General features: G+C 35.0%; 3 protein-coding genes across 3 annotated transcripts; 2 read left to right on the top strand and 1 right to left on the bottom strand.

Annotated features, from left to right (window-relative positions):
- Nucleotides 1-86: 86 nt before the first annotated feature.
- Nucleotides 87-4,107, top strand: SREBP (Sterol regulatory element binding protein). The gene is made up of 2 exons (XM_075733240.1): nt 87-321; nt 390-4,107. Exon 2 carries the CDS (start codon nt 398-400, stop codon nt 3,932-3,934), a length of 3,537 nt encoding a protein of 1,178 aa, XP_075589355.1. The 5' UTR covers nt 87-321; nt 390-397; the 3' UTR covers nt 3,935-4,107.
- On the bottom strand, nt 3,987-5,887 carry Idh3a (isocitrate dehydrogenase [NAD] subunit alpha, mitochondrial). Its single transcript, XM_047059754.2, has 5 exons — nt 5,647-5,887; nt 5,129-5,590; nt 4,935-5,068; nt 4,762-4,864; nt 3,987-4,703 (listed from the first exon to the last, which is right to left on the bottom strand). Exons 1-5 carry the CDS (start codon nt 5,659-5,661, stop codon nt 4,332-4,334), a joined length of 1,086 nt encoding a protein of 361 aa, XP_046915710.1. The 5' UTR covers nt 5,662-5,887; the 3' UTR covers nt 3,987-4,331.
- Nucleotides 5,888-6,070: 183 nt separating this feature from the next.
- On the top strand, nt 6,071-15,779 carry Chd1 (chromodomain-helicase-DNA-binding protein 1). The gene is given in 13 exon segments (XM_047059743.2): nt 6,071-6,378; nt 6,443-6,591; nt 7,395-7,537; nt 7,598-8,983; nt 9,113-9,489; nt 9,556-9,730; nt 9,784-9,926; nt 9,985-10,060; nt 10,062-10,738; nt 10,824-13,366; nt 13,426-13,558; nt 13,621-13,774; nt 13,840-15,779. Coding segments are annotated over 9 exon segments (5,934 nt in total). The 5' UTR covers nt 6,071-6,378; nt 6,443-6,591; nt 7,395-7,537; nt 7,598-8,983; nt 9,113-9,133; the 3' UTR covers nt 15,517-15,779.
- The last annotated feature ends 118 nt before the right edge of the window (nt 15,780-15,897 follow it).

The raw sequence follows: 15,897 nt of genomic DNA, 5'->3' as shown, positions 1-15,897 counted from the left end.
TCATTCGATGAAGCTCCGCCCAATCAGCCGATTAAATCATACGCTTCATTCATATAACGAGTTGGATCTGCGCATGTTTTTAAAAAATCACGCCACATATTTTTTATTTTTTATTTTATCATCACATTTCAATTTGATGTTTGACGAATGTTTTCGTATGATCATAATGTATGATTGATGATACATCGGCCTATCAACCTGGCCATTAAATGATAGTGTTGCGTTTCCAACTAGACATCCTTTATAATTTTTGTTTGGATGATTTGAAATTTTGTTTTATTTGAAAATCATCACCTGATTTTTTCAATAGTATTTGAAATGGTAATAAATTTTTTCTACGTTTTCGATAATTTAAAATCTTGTTCAATTTTCACAAATATAACGCTTAGACAAAAAGATGGATCGACAATCACAACAGCAACAACAACAACAACAACAGCTTCAATTTGATTTATTCAATTTGAATGATGATTTTTTGGACCAAAATCTTTCATCAATGATGATGATGGGCGATGAACATAATCCAATGGAATTTGATCCAACATTATTGTTACAAGATGAAAATTTCGATGAATTATTCGATAGTATAAGTTTGACTGATCAGCAACAGAAGAATATTTCAGTAAATGATAACGATCTTGGTATGTTGATGCAAGATTTATCCGATAATCCCATTACGACAAACAATTCTTTCATCATACCTCAACAACAACAACAACAAACACAATCGATATCGGCTAATTTTCAGTCGCAGAATTTTTCCCAGCAACAATATCATTCGAATCCTAATTCAAGCCAACAATTTCAAATTTTCCCACAACAACAACAACCACAAACACAGAATATGACTGGAAATGTTCCATTCACATTTGGCCAGCAATCACAACAAGATGCCGGGTTTAAGTTTTCTATGCCATTTAATATTCCACCTGAACAGCAGCAGCAGCAACAAAAACCGCCCACACAACAACAACAAACCAAAGTACAGATTGTTAAACCAACTACAATACTTAAACCGAAAAATCATCCGACACAACATCCGTCTGATGTACCTCTTCATTCAGCAGCTCAACAACTTCATATTGGAATCACTGAGAATGGCCAAACAATACTATATCAATTACCGACAAATGCTCAGACAAATCCGACCGTCGTACAAGTGAAAGCTGAACCCCAGGAAATGATTCAACCATCTCAGCCATTACTAATTCAATCATCTAATGGTCCAATATTAACATATCGATTAGCTGGGGCTTCCGGTTCTTTTGCTGCTGCTGCTGCATCCACACCTGTACTCATAAAACCAGCGACAACTGCCGTACAGCCGCAACCTATCAAAAGTGAAAAAATTGATGGTGGAAAAATATCCATTCAACCGTTGGTTTCTAACAACAATGATTCGATGCAAATATCGAATTGTGCTAGTCCACAACAACAGCAGCAGCATCAACAACCGGAAAAACGTTCGGCCCATAATGCAATTGAAAAACGTTATCGATCTTCTATCAATGATAAGATATTAGAATTGAAAACTATTATTGCCGGACCAGATGCTAAACTTAAGAAGGCTGTAATCTTACGAAAAGTTATTGAATATATTCACTATCTTCAAAAGCGAAATCAAACACTCGAAACGGAAATGAATGTACTGAAAAAACGATTGGAAAGCGTTGGTCTTTCCACAATGACAACATTGGCCGATATTAGCAACAGCAACCAACAATCATCAACAACAACAATGTTGCCAACTTCACCCGGATCCGTGTCATCATTATCATCATCATCGTCATCATCCATTATGTCTCCTGCATCTTCACCATCGGCCATTCAAAAGCCTCCGACACCACCAAGTTTCTATCGTGATCCATCTCGTCTTATGTGTTTTGCTTTGATTTTGACCGTGGTCACCTATAATCCATTGGGAAGTGTTGTAGAGAAATCCTCTTCATTGGTCAATTACGAATCGAATCATGTTGGTCGTACCATTTTGAGTTTTATGTCGACAACCACCGATTATGATGCAACAAGCTTTTCCACTTCTTTTTGGATGAGAGCATTTAATTTTACCATTGCCGATATACTCATCTGGTTGGTCAATGTTTTTGTTTGTTATCGAATCATCCAGATGGCCTATTATAAATCACATGCTAGCAGCGGTAGTCAACAGCAACATCGTCGATTAAATTATGATCATAAAGTTCATAATCAAAGTCTTTCGAATGGGAATCAAGCATTACGTGATGGTGATATTGGTCGTGCGACTGGCTGTTATCTTCAAGCTTTGAAAGAAATTACCGGACAATCGATGCCAATCGAGTCAACTATAAGTCAACTTTATTGGATTGCACGTGCAATCATCATGTTGTATTGGAATGAAACAATTGCACTTATTCAATCATTTTTGCCAATCTCATCGACGACCACGGATGATTGGAAATCCTGCAAATTTTGTGCATCCTCCGAATGTGATCAGATCATTGGTCAACGAATCGTATGCTATCTATACGGTCGTTTGACCATGGTAACATTGTTGAAAAATCAAGGGCAGCCATCATTGTTGTCATATGTTTATGCATTCACCGGAATCAATGAATCATTTCGATTCGATCAGAATCAACAAGATGGCAAAAGTCAACGTTCAATGGCCTATTTATTGACGGCAATCTTATTGAAACCCCAGCATAATATATTTGCTCGATATTTTTGGCATAAATCATATGCTACAGCTCAATCAACTAAAGTGGCACAGGAACAGTTTCTATTATGTCCATTGGGTCGTCGTTATTTTATGAAACCTTATCTTCATTGGTCATATGCATTCGATAAGCCTTCGATTTTTATTGAGACCAAATCAACAGTTACATCGATGATGGCATTCATTGCTGCTAAATATCGAAAATATCTGATCAAAAAATGTTTATTAACCATGATGAATCCTAGACATGGTGTCAATATTAAACTACGTGAAGCTGAAGTTGCACCATCCATTACTAAAACTGGAAAAATGGAACACATCCCGTTGATAGATTTGATTGATGAACTTGCCAAAAATGCTGAACAATTTGGTGATGAAACATCACTTTGGTGGTCACAAGTTATTCGCATTGGTTTCTATTTTCTTACTGGAAATGATCAAAAAGCTGTTGAAATCAAATGTCGTTTTCCATCATCATTGCGTAACAATCTACTTGCTTTGTCATTAATGTTTGCTAGTTGTTTGAAGAAATACGTATCAATTGATAGACATTCTGGACGTTGGAATTCAATCAAGAAAATTGGCCATTTTCTTCAGCTATTAGATCGTGCTTCATATGAATTACGAAAATCTTTTGAAGCCAATTCCAACAACACTATCAATGGTGGTGATGTATGTGACGATTGTCATGTACAATTGGTTGAAGCATTTCAATTGCTTGCACTTGATTGGATCCTTTCGAGCCGAGTACAGTTGTGGCAACATTTTCAATTGTTGTCCAATCAAGTGGAAGATCAACAACAACAACAAAATAACCAGAAACAATTATCGACTATTCGTAATTATTCAATTTCTGCTTTCGGACAAGATTTAAAAGTACTGCGATATCTATCACAATCGATGATGAGTTCAGCACGTACAAAACTCTATTATTATGAAGGTGTATATCGATTGATTAGTGGTGCCAGTCCATTCGAAGCTCAACTTTTGTTTGGCCGTGCATTAAGAAAACGAAATTGTGGTCATAAATCACCAAAACTTATATGTTCGCCTGGTACACATGATGAGCCACCATCATCATTAAGTGATATTGATGATTATGCTCGATCATTGCAGATGAGTGCAACATATATGCCTGACCAATATTTCATTAGTACCGGTGAAAGACGTGGATTAATTCAAGAGATGAAATCACTACGTGCCCAATATGGACGATCCGAACATTTAATTGTTTCATAATGGTTGACTAATTATAATTAATTTATATCTACATGTATCATATTCGATTATATTTTAATCTTCATTCATTTTTTTTCAATTTTATTGTTATTGGTATAATTCCTAATACATAAACAACAACAACAACAACAACAAAAACACAGAAAATAAATTATCATCATTAATCAATCAAATTGATCATTAATTCACAATTTACAAATGGGCGAATATTTCTCTGTTTGTTTTTGATTACCTATTCATTGTCTTTTAATACGTAGAGGCCAACGAGATGAATAATAATAATAATATAGCAACTGGGTGTGTGGAGAGAGATGTAGATGGTGTCGGTGGTGGTCGTGGTGATTGAAACGGGAGTAGTGGGGGTGATGTGAGAGATATACAATCATTATCTCACTCTTTAGAGTCGTGCACAAATCTCATTGGTAAATTCGGAACATTTAGCCTTGCCGCCTAGATCGGCCGTACGATGTTTGCCTTCACGAATCACATCATAGCATGCATGTTCAATTTTATCGGCAAATTCATTCATTTCCATATAACGTAACATCATAATTGAACTAAGTAATAATGCCGTTGGATTGGCTTTATCTTGACCGGCAATATCTGGTGCAGTACCGTGTACAGATTCAAATACAGCACCTTCTTTGCCAATATTACCCGAAGGTGTCACACCGAGGCCACCAATTAAACCGGCACACAAATCACTTAGAATATCACCGTACAGATTGGGCATGACCAATACATCGAATTGAGAAGGATCTTGGACCATCTATTAGATGAGATGGTTCATAATCAAATGATCATTTTGAATCAAATCGTATGCTTACGTTCAAACAAACGGTATCCAAGTACATTTCTTTATATTTGATTTCAGGATGTTTTTCGGCCGTTTCACGACAACATTGCAAAAATAGACCATCGGACATTCGCCTACGAAAAAAAAGAAACAACGATAATTTGAGATTCAACAAAAATAACAAAAAATAAAAATAAAACTTACATAATGTTGGCTTTATGTACAGCTGTAATGACTTTACGGCCATTCGCTATAGCATATTCGAATGCATATTCAGCAACACGACGACTAGCTGGTTCAGTGATTAGTTTGATACTTTGTACGACACCCGGTACAATCTATGGCAAAAAACGATTTATATCTCAATAAGGCAATAATCATTTATTTTTCGTTGTTACCTCATGTTCGATACCACTATATTCGCCTTCAGTATTTTCACGAATAGTGACAATATCGACATTATCGTACAATGTTTTATAACCTTCCAATGAACGACATGGCCGTACATTAGCATATAATGAAAATACTTTACGAATTTCCAAGTTTAATGATCGATGTCCTTTACCGATCGGTGTTGCTAATGGCCCTTTGAGACCAATCTTATTACGTTGTACAGATTCGATTGCTTTCAGTGGGATTGAAAAACGACCATCCGGACCTTTGACTGGGGTGACATCTACACGATCCCATTCGATCGGTACTTTGGCAGCAGCGAAAATTTTTTCCACCGATTCCGATATTTCGGGACCAATACCATCACCGGGAATCATTGTTACCGTATGTATTGATTGATGACGATTAACATTTTGTTGATGTGATGATAATGATTGGGCTCGAAAAAATTGAGCTAAAATTGGCCTCTGAAAAATGAAAAAATTTCGTTCAAAGAATTCACATTTTTTTATCTGAAACTTACGAATTGTCGTTGCATTATTATCTACAGTAAGTAAAAGAATTGAAACCGGATTTTAAAAAGAAAAGATAGATTAGACGGTTATTCACTGGGTATGATGATAAGAAAAAAAAAGAATATTCCAACAATTCGACCGTATATCAATAGATTAGAATTTCTTGATGATTTCTGCCTTTTTGGATGGTGAAAATTTTGTTGGAAGGTCGGTTCGGTTAACGCACACGCACATGTGCACACATGCATTATATCAGAGAATAAAAATCCACCACTACCATCGTTGATGTGATAGCAGCATTTTGTCATTCGCTAAAATATATTGGTGGCTGAAATCCAATTTTCAGTGGCATTCATTCATGTACCACTACGATGATTGTAGAAAGAGTTGCCATTTTTTTCCATTGAGTATATATGGTTACAGTGAAAGTAGCAAAACTTGCTATTTGTATTTTGGTTGTCGTAGTGTTTGTACGTCCATTGTTTTACATTTGAGCTGTTAACTCCATTTTTTCATGTCAATCACAATTTCAAGCCAAATGATTTGGCCATTTTTTTTTTGATTCGAAAATCTTGAATTTATCCCTTAAATCTATTTATTTCAAGATGTAATCTTAAATGAAAAAATCGCTATTCCAAGACAAAAAATGGGCCGAAAATCAACATAATCTTGATGGTTTGATGATGGTGGAAAAATTGATCAACGCGTCAGCAAATGGAAGAAACCAACGCCCTAAATCGGTATTTGTAACTGCGTAGTTATCCATATTCATCATTGATAATCTTCATTTTTTGCTATTTCTAGTTCTAGTCAATGAACAATAATCATAATGGTCAAATGAATCGATCACAAATTGGAAATGACTATGGCATTTCAAAGTATTCGAATTGACCATCTTTGGGGAAAGCAGCAATTCGAATTTGTCCTCTATTCGTCCTTAAGCACTGGCATAGGTATGATTGTATCTAATTTTGCTCATTTTCTTTGCTTAGCTCTTCTTTGTTTTTTTCATCATTGTCGATTCTTTTTTTCTTAAATTTTCAATTGGATTATTTGATTTTCGTGAAAAAAATCCTTGGCATACCATAGTGTGAACCTGTGTGTGAAGGACAAACAGAGGTCATACATTCTCACTCGATGTAATTTAGATTTTTATTAGATTTTTGTTATCATTTTTTAATCATTTTCATTTCGATTGAATTGATGATTGATGATTTTAGCAAGTTTTTTTTGATTTAAAGTATCTGTGAAATTCGTACCGGAACTTTGAATATAGCGGAAATAGTTGCCTGGTTTATATTAGTTTTTTTTTTGGTTGCTAGTTTTACAACAAAATCTGGCCAAATATATGGTAGCTTAGCTTTCATATCTAATTTTATATTTTTATGTCAAAAATATTAAGATGTGATTTTATCACCTATTTCCGTTTTCCCTGACAGTGTTTCTCAAATTCTTTTCCTTTTCCATATATCCATTTAATTTAATAGATATACTGTGTTAATTCATTGTGAACAAAATTGATGAAACACAAAGAATTGAATTGCTTTCAGAATAGTTTTAGCATTAAAATTGTCATTTAAAAGTTTTTTTGACCTTTAGCACTTGATCTTGACCTTTTGAAATGTGTGTGTATGCGATCAGCTGTTTTAGTCGAATGTGAATCTTTTTATAATCTGAATTCGTTATCATTATAAACATTTAATTTTTTAAAATTATTTTGTATGTCTAATGAGTTTTTTTTAATATTCAATTTCAGCTGATTGATTTTGGTAAATAATATCGTCAAATAAAGTTGGTGGTGGTTTCTACACACGAAGAAAATCCATTGCGTTATTCATAAATCCGAATCTGTAATAATCGATGCTGAACAATCAAGGAAATGTGTGTGATGATTTTTATGTATGTTATCGTGTTTTGATTCATAATATTGTTGGCTAATGAATTTTATTTCATTTTCAGAAATTTTATTCCATTCATTCAATGTCAATCTGTGCAACTAATGATGACTAACTAGTTCCAACACGAATTATTCGAGTGACATCATTTTCATTACTTCATCACTGAAAAACATGCTTATTCTGTTTTGAATGTGTTTGTAGTACCATTCATTTCCATCATCGTACAATGATTGTGAAACATGAAGAAACAACATGAGAATTTATCAGAATTTATTCATTCAATTATCTACCATCAAAAATGATTTTCAATGAATTTTGTCAACAAATTACACTAATTTGAAATTGGAATAAAATCTACCATTGATTGATTTCTTCAATGAAATTCAAACAAATTCTTCAAAATTTATCATTGCACACCTATTTTAGCGACAACCATTTTGACATTACAATGAATAAACATGTGGAAACAGTGTATTGACATTGAATCGTCCTTGTCGACGAATGCATCCATCTATCTATGGACAAACCACTGCCAATATTGCCTTATTTATTGGTTGCCAGATCTTTACAACTCTCTACATGCATAATTATTTTGGCGTGTCAGTCTGTAGATTCTTTTTAATCCATATAGATGGCGTCATATGCATGCTTTTGGTCCAAATTTGTATTCGTCTCAATTTGTTGTATTGTGTTGTATATTTATCATACAAAATTGAGTGTAAAAGGAAAGAGTATAACATTTGAAACCGAAAAAAAGGAAAAATTGCCGACCAAATAAAAAAAACTGCTCACATTGCATTGGTGTTGTTTGAGAGCGATGATAGTAGTAGTAGCATTGGCGCCAATGGATTTTGAAATCGACCATGTTGTTTTTGTTTACCTTTTCATTATACGTCTAGCAATAATAATTTAAGGCCCCTTTTAATGAATGAGAGAAGTAGCATTCGATTCTACTGCTTGACAAGTAATTTAAGTTGAGGAATATGATGATGTCGTTGTATCTGAAAAAATCTGTCCGCGACTGTGTCTTAACATAGCAGATATATATCTACTAGTCTACTAGTATATATGTATTATGCTTTATTTATCATTATGAATAACTGAATGTGTGGTGGTGTTTGTGAAATTTCGTCGTCTGGTCTCTTTGATCTGTTCTCGATGTGATCTAGTGTTTTTTATTTTTAATATTCAATGTTTAGATATCTGATACAAGTATTTTGGTGTATTCTTATTGTTGTGTTCCAATAAAAATAATACCTGAACATTTTTTCTATTTTTCTATTAATTCACCAATATTTTGGTTACAAGATTGATTTGTTTGTGTTAAATCGATCATTTCATTTTAATGCGAACCAGTGTGTCGATTTGATTAGACAATATCGTTTTTTTCATGTCCAAAATATTGTGGTAAAGTTGATCAGCTAAGATTTAATTTCATTATCAACCGGTATGTAATATCAGGGTCATGATTTGGCAAACAAGTCAGCTGTTTTGTTCTAGGATTGTTGTTATTCACCACAATAATAATTGTTTATTATTTACATAATTTGACATTTGAATTATTTTCATTTTTTAGCCACACACAAAATCTGAATGGATGGATGTTGACCAATTGTTAATGAAGGAAACGAATCAAAGCACCATTAATAGTGACGGTAACAAAGACATTAGCAGTAAACAGCAACATGCACGTGGTGCAAATTATAATGAAAGCATGAGTGATCACCGTACAGCTGATTCATCCGAACATGATGACAACGACAACGATGATGATGATGATGATGATAGTGATGAATCAGGTTCCGAATCATCTAGCCATTCATCATCAGGTTCATCTTCCACATCATCATCATCATCTGGATCATCGGAAGATTCTTCCTCCCACGATTCAAACGATGATGAAGATCAATCGGATAGTGATAATAAATCATCTATAAAGCAACAAAAAATAAAGTAAAATAAATTTCAATATTTTCCTTTTTTCAACAATTTTTTAACAAATCTAAACCATTATTATAGTAACAGTACGATAAACGTTTCGAACGTCACTGTAAAATTTACTACTGATGAAAATCGCCTTACAGATGATAAATCAAATAATCATGAAACTGTTAATGAAACTACAGCGCCACTGGTGGTGGGGACACAATCACAATCGGTAAATTCTGGTTGCAATAAAGAGGATATACAACAGGTTAGTGTTTTGACCAATTGATCATGATTCTAACAGCAGTGCGTTTTGGTTAGATTTTGGAAAATTTCCCTGATGCATTACGAAGATCATCACGATCTCGTAAAGAACCAGATCGATTTCAAGCAGAAACATATGGTGATGATTCGGATAATAGTGATTCAAAAGCAAAACAAAAACGAAGAAGAAAACGAAAAGAGTATGAACAAATTAATTGAGTGATCAAATTTAAACAAATCTTATATTTGTCCCTATAGCTCTGATGATTGGAAAGATCGTAATCGTGGTGGCGATTTTGATGATGATGATGATGATGACGACGACGATGATGATGATGAAGGATACTGAATCGGATGATTCGGATTCCGATCCAGAACATCGATCATCAAAACGATCAAAAAATCTACGAAGAAATCGACAACGTCCACATTCGAATCGTCGTGCTAGCCAACGGGCAACGGTAGCCACCAAAAAGTCCTTTTCCGAATCCGAAAGTGATGGCAGTGATGATGATGATGATGATGATCATGAATCAAATAATCGAAACCGTCGAAATAGTTGTGCGGGCAGTAGTAACCGGAAAAAAACATCCAGACGTACTACAGTAAATCAGACGATAAGTTATAAAGAAGAATCGGATTATACAGATTCCGATGACTTGATTGCCGATACTAATACAAATGATGATGGCCAGAATGGCACTTCACAAGTGATTGAGTTCGAAGAAGAAGAAGGTGAAATGATTGAAAAGGTGCTTGAACATCGAATGGGACGTGTGGGAGCCACTGGACCAAAAACTGCTTCTTATCAGATTGATGAAAATGGTGATCCGAATGGTGATTGTATTGCGGATTCAGATGAACCAAAAGAAATGCAATTTCTAATCAAATGGAAAGGCTGGTCATACATTCATTGTACTTGGGAATCCCGGCAATCGTTAGAAGAACAAAAAGCTCGTGGTGTTAAAAAAATTGAGCTTTACCTGAAACGTGATGAAGAAATCAGAATATGGTGAGAGCCCTTATTGGTTTTTTTTATGATAAATGATGATGATTATGGAAATATTAATATTAATGTTTTGTTTTTTTTTAAAAAGGAAAAAGACGGCATCCCCTGAAGACATTGATTACTATGAAGGTCAAGAGGAGCTTAATTCTCAGCTTCGGCAACTACATTTGACTGTCGAACGAATCATTGCCCATCAGCCACCTAAAATTGGTGTTTCTGAAACTTGTCACCCTGAATACCTATGTAAATGGGAAGGGTTGCCATATGGCGAATGTACCTGGGAAGATGGGTCCTTAATATCGAAGAAATTTCAGCCCAAAGTCAATGAATATTATCAACGCGAAAAATCGCAAAACATTCCGGCCAAATATTGTCGAGTTTTGAAACAACGACCAAAATTTGTACCGATGAAATTACAACCATCTTATATTGGTGGTCGTGATCAGCTTAAACTTCGTGATTATCAATTGGACGGGCTGAATTGGCTAGCACAATCTTGGTGTCGTGATAATTCGGTAATTTTAGCAGATGAAATGGGCCTTGGTAAAACTATTCAAACCATATCGTTTCTCAATTGCCTGTATCATCAACATCAATTGTTTGGGCCATTCCTTTTGGTTGTTCCTTTATCAACGTTGGCTGCATGGCAAAAAGAATTTGATATTTGGTCACCATCGATGAATGTAGTCGTTTATATTGGCGATGCTACCAGCCGCCATATGATACGTGAATATGAATGGTATGCTCAAGCCGGTTCACAACGTATAAAATTCAATGTTTTGCTAACTACGTATGAGATTTTGATGCGTGAAAAATCACTACTCTCATTGGTTCCATGGGCCGTAATTGGCGTTGATGAAGCACATCGACTAAAGAATGATGAATCTCTTCTCTACAAATGTTTATCGACCTTCGATACGAATTTTCGACTGCTGATCACCGGTACGCCTTTACAGAATTCACTTCGTGAATTATGGGCATTATTACATTTTATCATGCCCAATCGATTTGATTCATGGGAATTTTTCGAATCCGAACATAAAGATGCTTATCAAAAAGGTTTTAGTAAATTACATTCACAATTACAACAATATCTGCTGCGACGTGTGAAAAAAGATGTGGAAAAATCATTGCCTGCCAAAGTGGAACAAATTCTTCGTGTAGATATGACTTCTATACAGAAACAATTTTATAAATGGATATTGACCAAAAACTATAAGGCCCTAACTAAAGGTGTGAAAGGATCGATTGCAAGCTTTACTAACATTGTGATGGAATTGAAAAAATGCTGTAATCATGCAAGCTTGGTACGGCCATTTGATGAATACGCTAATCTGGATCCACTGCAGCAACTAATACGTGGAAGTGGTAAATTATTGCTTTTGGATAAATTACTCTGTCGTTTAAAAGAGACCGGACATAGGGTGTTGATCTTTTCGCAAATGGTACGAATGCTAGATCTTTTGGGTGAATATTTATCACTTAGACGTTTTGCCTATCAACGATTGGACGGTTCGATTCGTGGTGAATTCCGTAAACAAGCACTGGAACATTTCAATGCTGAAGGTTCACAAGATTTTTGTTTTCTTCTATCAACTCGTGCCGGTGGTCTTGGAATCAATTTGGCTACTGCCGATACTGTGATAATTTTCGATTCAGATTGGAATCCACAGAATGATCTTCAGGCACAAGCTCGTGCACATCGAATCGGTCAGAAAAATCAGGTAAACATATACAGGCTGGTCACAAAAGGTTCAGTGGAAGAAGATATTATAGAACGTGCTAAACGTAAAATGGTTCTCGATCATCTAGTCATCCAACGAATGGACACATCCGGTCATACAGTTATGGCTTCATCCAATAGTCGTGCTACTTCGCTTCAAGATACGAACAATTCTTCAAAGACAACACCGTTCAACAAAGAGGAGTTGAGCGCCATTCTTAAATTCGGTGCTCAAGAGCTATTTAAAGAAACGGAAAATGATAATGAAGAACCTCAATGTGATATTGATGAAATCTTGAAACGTGCTGAAACTCGTGAAGATGATGATGGTCCACAAACGCTTGGTGATGAATTGTTGAATTCATTTAAAGTCGCATCATTCAATTTCAATGAAGAAGAAGACGTCCAAGCGGTTTCATCGGGCATTAATTCTGGTGAACGGAATGAAAAAGAATGGGATGAAATTATTCCAGAATCTGAACGTATTAAATTTGAAAATGATGAACGCCATAAAGAAGAGATGGAAATGATGATACCACGTTGTCGTAATAAATCAAAAATGGATCGTGGTAATGGAAATCAATCAGATTCGGGTGATGAATACGATCCAAATGCTAAGAATGAATCTGGTTCAGAAGAATCCGATGGTGATCGACCGCGACGACGTGGACGACCAAAATCATCTTATAAAGAATTGATTAAAGGTTTTAGTGAACAAGAAGTACGAAAATTTATAAAAAGTTATCGAAAATTTCCTACACCGATGAATCGGCTGGAATCGATTGCAATCGATGCTGAATTACAGGAGAAACCGCTTCCAGATCTGCAGCGATTAGCCGTACAACTTGAAGAAAGTTGTAGGATAGCAATCAAAGAATCAGAATCAAAAGATCAGTCAAACGAATCTGGTATGGATTTGTTCATTTCTTTATTTCTGTTGATTAATGTTTTGTATAAATTGGAACAGCTAAAAAGAACAATCGTGGACCTAGCTTTAAGCTTGGTGGTGTAACAGTGTTTGCTAAAGGCATTTTAGCCACACAAAAAGATCTGGAACCATTGGCCGTGATGTTGCCGACGAATCCGGAAGAAAGGAAAAAGTAATTTTAATTATGAAGAATTTGTTATTTTTATTCTAACATTTACCATCCATTTTATCCAGATGGGTGTTGACCGGAATCAAAATCAAATCGGCAAGTTGGGATTGTCCATGGACAATTGAAGATGATTCACGTTTGTTGGCTGGTGTTTATGAATATGGTCTTGGTAGTTGGGAAGCTATCAAAATGGATCCCAGCTATAAATTAGCCGATAAGGTAGTAATTGGTTTGAAAAGATTGTTTAGCCATACTTTTCATGATGATTTTTTTTTGTTTTCTAGATGCTACCTGATGGAGAATTGAAACCTCAGCCTAAACAGCTACAATCTCGTGTTGAATTTTTATTGAAAGTAATGCATCGTCATCTTGCATCACAACAAAAAGTGAATAATTCCGAATCGTCTCAAATGAATCATGTTATTGTTTCGAAAAATAAAAACACTAAAAACATTAAGAAAAAAGAGAATAGTGGTGGTAAATTGGCTTCGCCTTCACCAACACAATCATCATCCATGAAAAAGAATTCGTCGACGGGAAAAATTAAACGTAAATCATCAACTGTGGCCGCCAATGGTGCAGTTGATAATAATAAGAAACATAAAGAAAAGAAAAAACGCAAAGATAAGAAACGTAAAAAGGAAAAAATAAAACCATCATCTTTATCGACTACAACAACATCGAAAAAGCAAAACTCATCCGATTCGACCACGAATAATAATAATAGTAGTTCGAGTAATTCGATCCATTCAGTTGATGAACTTGATGCCGAAGTGTTTATCGAATGTAAGGAAAAAATGCGAGCCACGAAAAAAGCTTTGAAAGCATTAGGCAAAGTAGAAGAGCTTTCCAATTCGGAACATCGTGAACGATTCTATGAATATGTTTCATTGATTGGTGCACATATTGACAAATGTCTACAGGATTATCAACAAGATTCAACCAAAATGCGTGAATGGCGTAATAATTTATGGACATTTGTTTCAAAATTTACTGTATTGCCGGCGAAAAAGTTGTATAAATATTATAGAAAATTAAAACAATCCAAACAACAAGTGACATCATCTTCGAGCCATCATCATGATCGCCATAATCGTCATCATCAATCATCATCAAAATTATCAATGGATAAAGGATTGTTGATGAATCAAACTGGATCATCAACAATAACAAATCGTGTGAACGAATCGAATCATTATTATCATTCGTCAAATGATAGATATGATAATCGTAACCCAATGAATCGAGGAGGTGTTGATTATCGAAATTTTTCAAATCATCAATATTCTCGTACTAGTGGTGGGCAACCACCATCATCTCTTACGTCATCATCAACATCATCCAGTCTGAAACGTGATTATCATGGATCATCATCAAATTCAAATAGCGGACCTATTGGTGGTGGTCCGGCAGTCAAATTTAGTAAACATTCTTATCATGATCGTCGTAATGATTATGATAGAAATTCTAGTGGTGGCCATCATCATATCGGTACTTCATGGTCATCAAAACATGATGGTTATAGAAACAATAGTGGTGGCGGTGGTGGTGGTGTCTACAATGATTCGAATCGTTATTATCATCATTCATCATCGCCTAATAAAAATAATACATCAACATATAATCGTTCTAATGATCATCAACAACGGCCATATGATCAACGTTCACAACGTCCACTTAATATATTACCAATGGGCTATAATCGTCATTTACCACCCCCACCATCATCACTTGGTAGTGGAACAACAACTAGTGCATATCCATCTAATGGTGGAACATCATTGAATCATCATCAACAACATCATCATTTCCATAATTCTGCCGCAACATCGCCATCAACTTTACAATCTTCTTGGAATTCTGGATCTACACCTGCTTTATTGCCAACACCGCCGCCGCCACCAAATTCATCGTCGATACAGCCGCCAATATTATCATCACCAAATAGCGTTCAGCGTTAATCCTTATTTTTTTCAAATTCTTCAATCGCGCAGCATCGTCTTCGTTTTTTTTTATTTTGTTACGATCCCAATTTTTTCCTATAAAAAAACTTATGCATATGATGCATATATATATTATGTAAAACTCACTGAATTTTTTTTTTTGTAACATTCATTCATTCATTTATACACAGAGAGACATACATTTTTCTATTATTCATCATCATCAACATCATTATGTAATCAGTTGTTGTACACATGTATCGAAATAAATGATTTTTTTTATTATTCAAATTCATTTCAATTATCTAAAATTTTCGAAATGCGCTGCTATCTGAATGATAAACTACATCGTCATCGTAATAAGTTAGCAACTATGATGGGAATTTGACACTATTGATA

The sequence above is a fragment of the Dermatophagoides farinae genome, chromosome 8 (genome assembly GCF_024713945.1).
Source record: "Dermatophagoides farinae isolate YC_2012a chromosome 8, ASM2471394v1, whole genome shotgun sequence".
Lineage (NCBI taxonomy): Eukaryota > Metazoa > Arthropoda > Arachnida > Sarcoptiformes > Pyroglyphidae > Dermatophagoides > Dermatophagoides farinae.
Note: the sequence above shows the minus strand (reverse complement) of the source record. Positions and strands in the feature narration are given on the sequence as shown.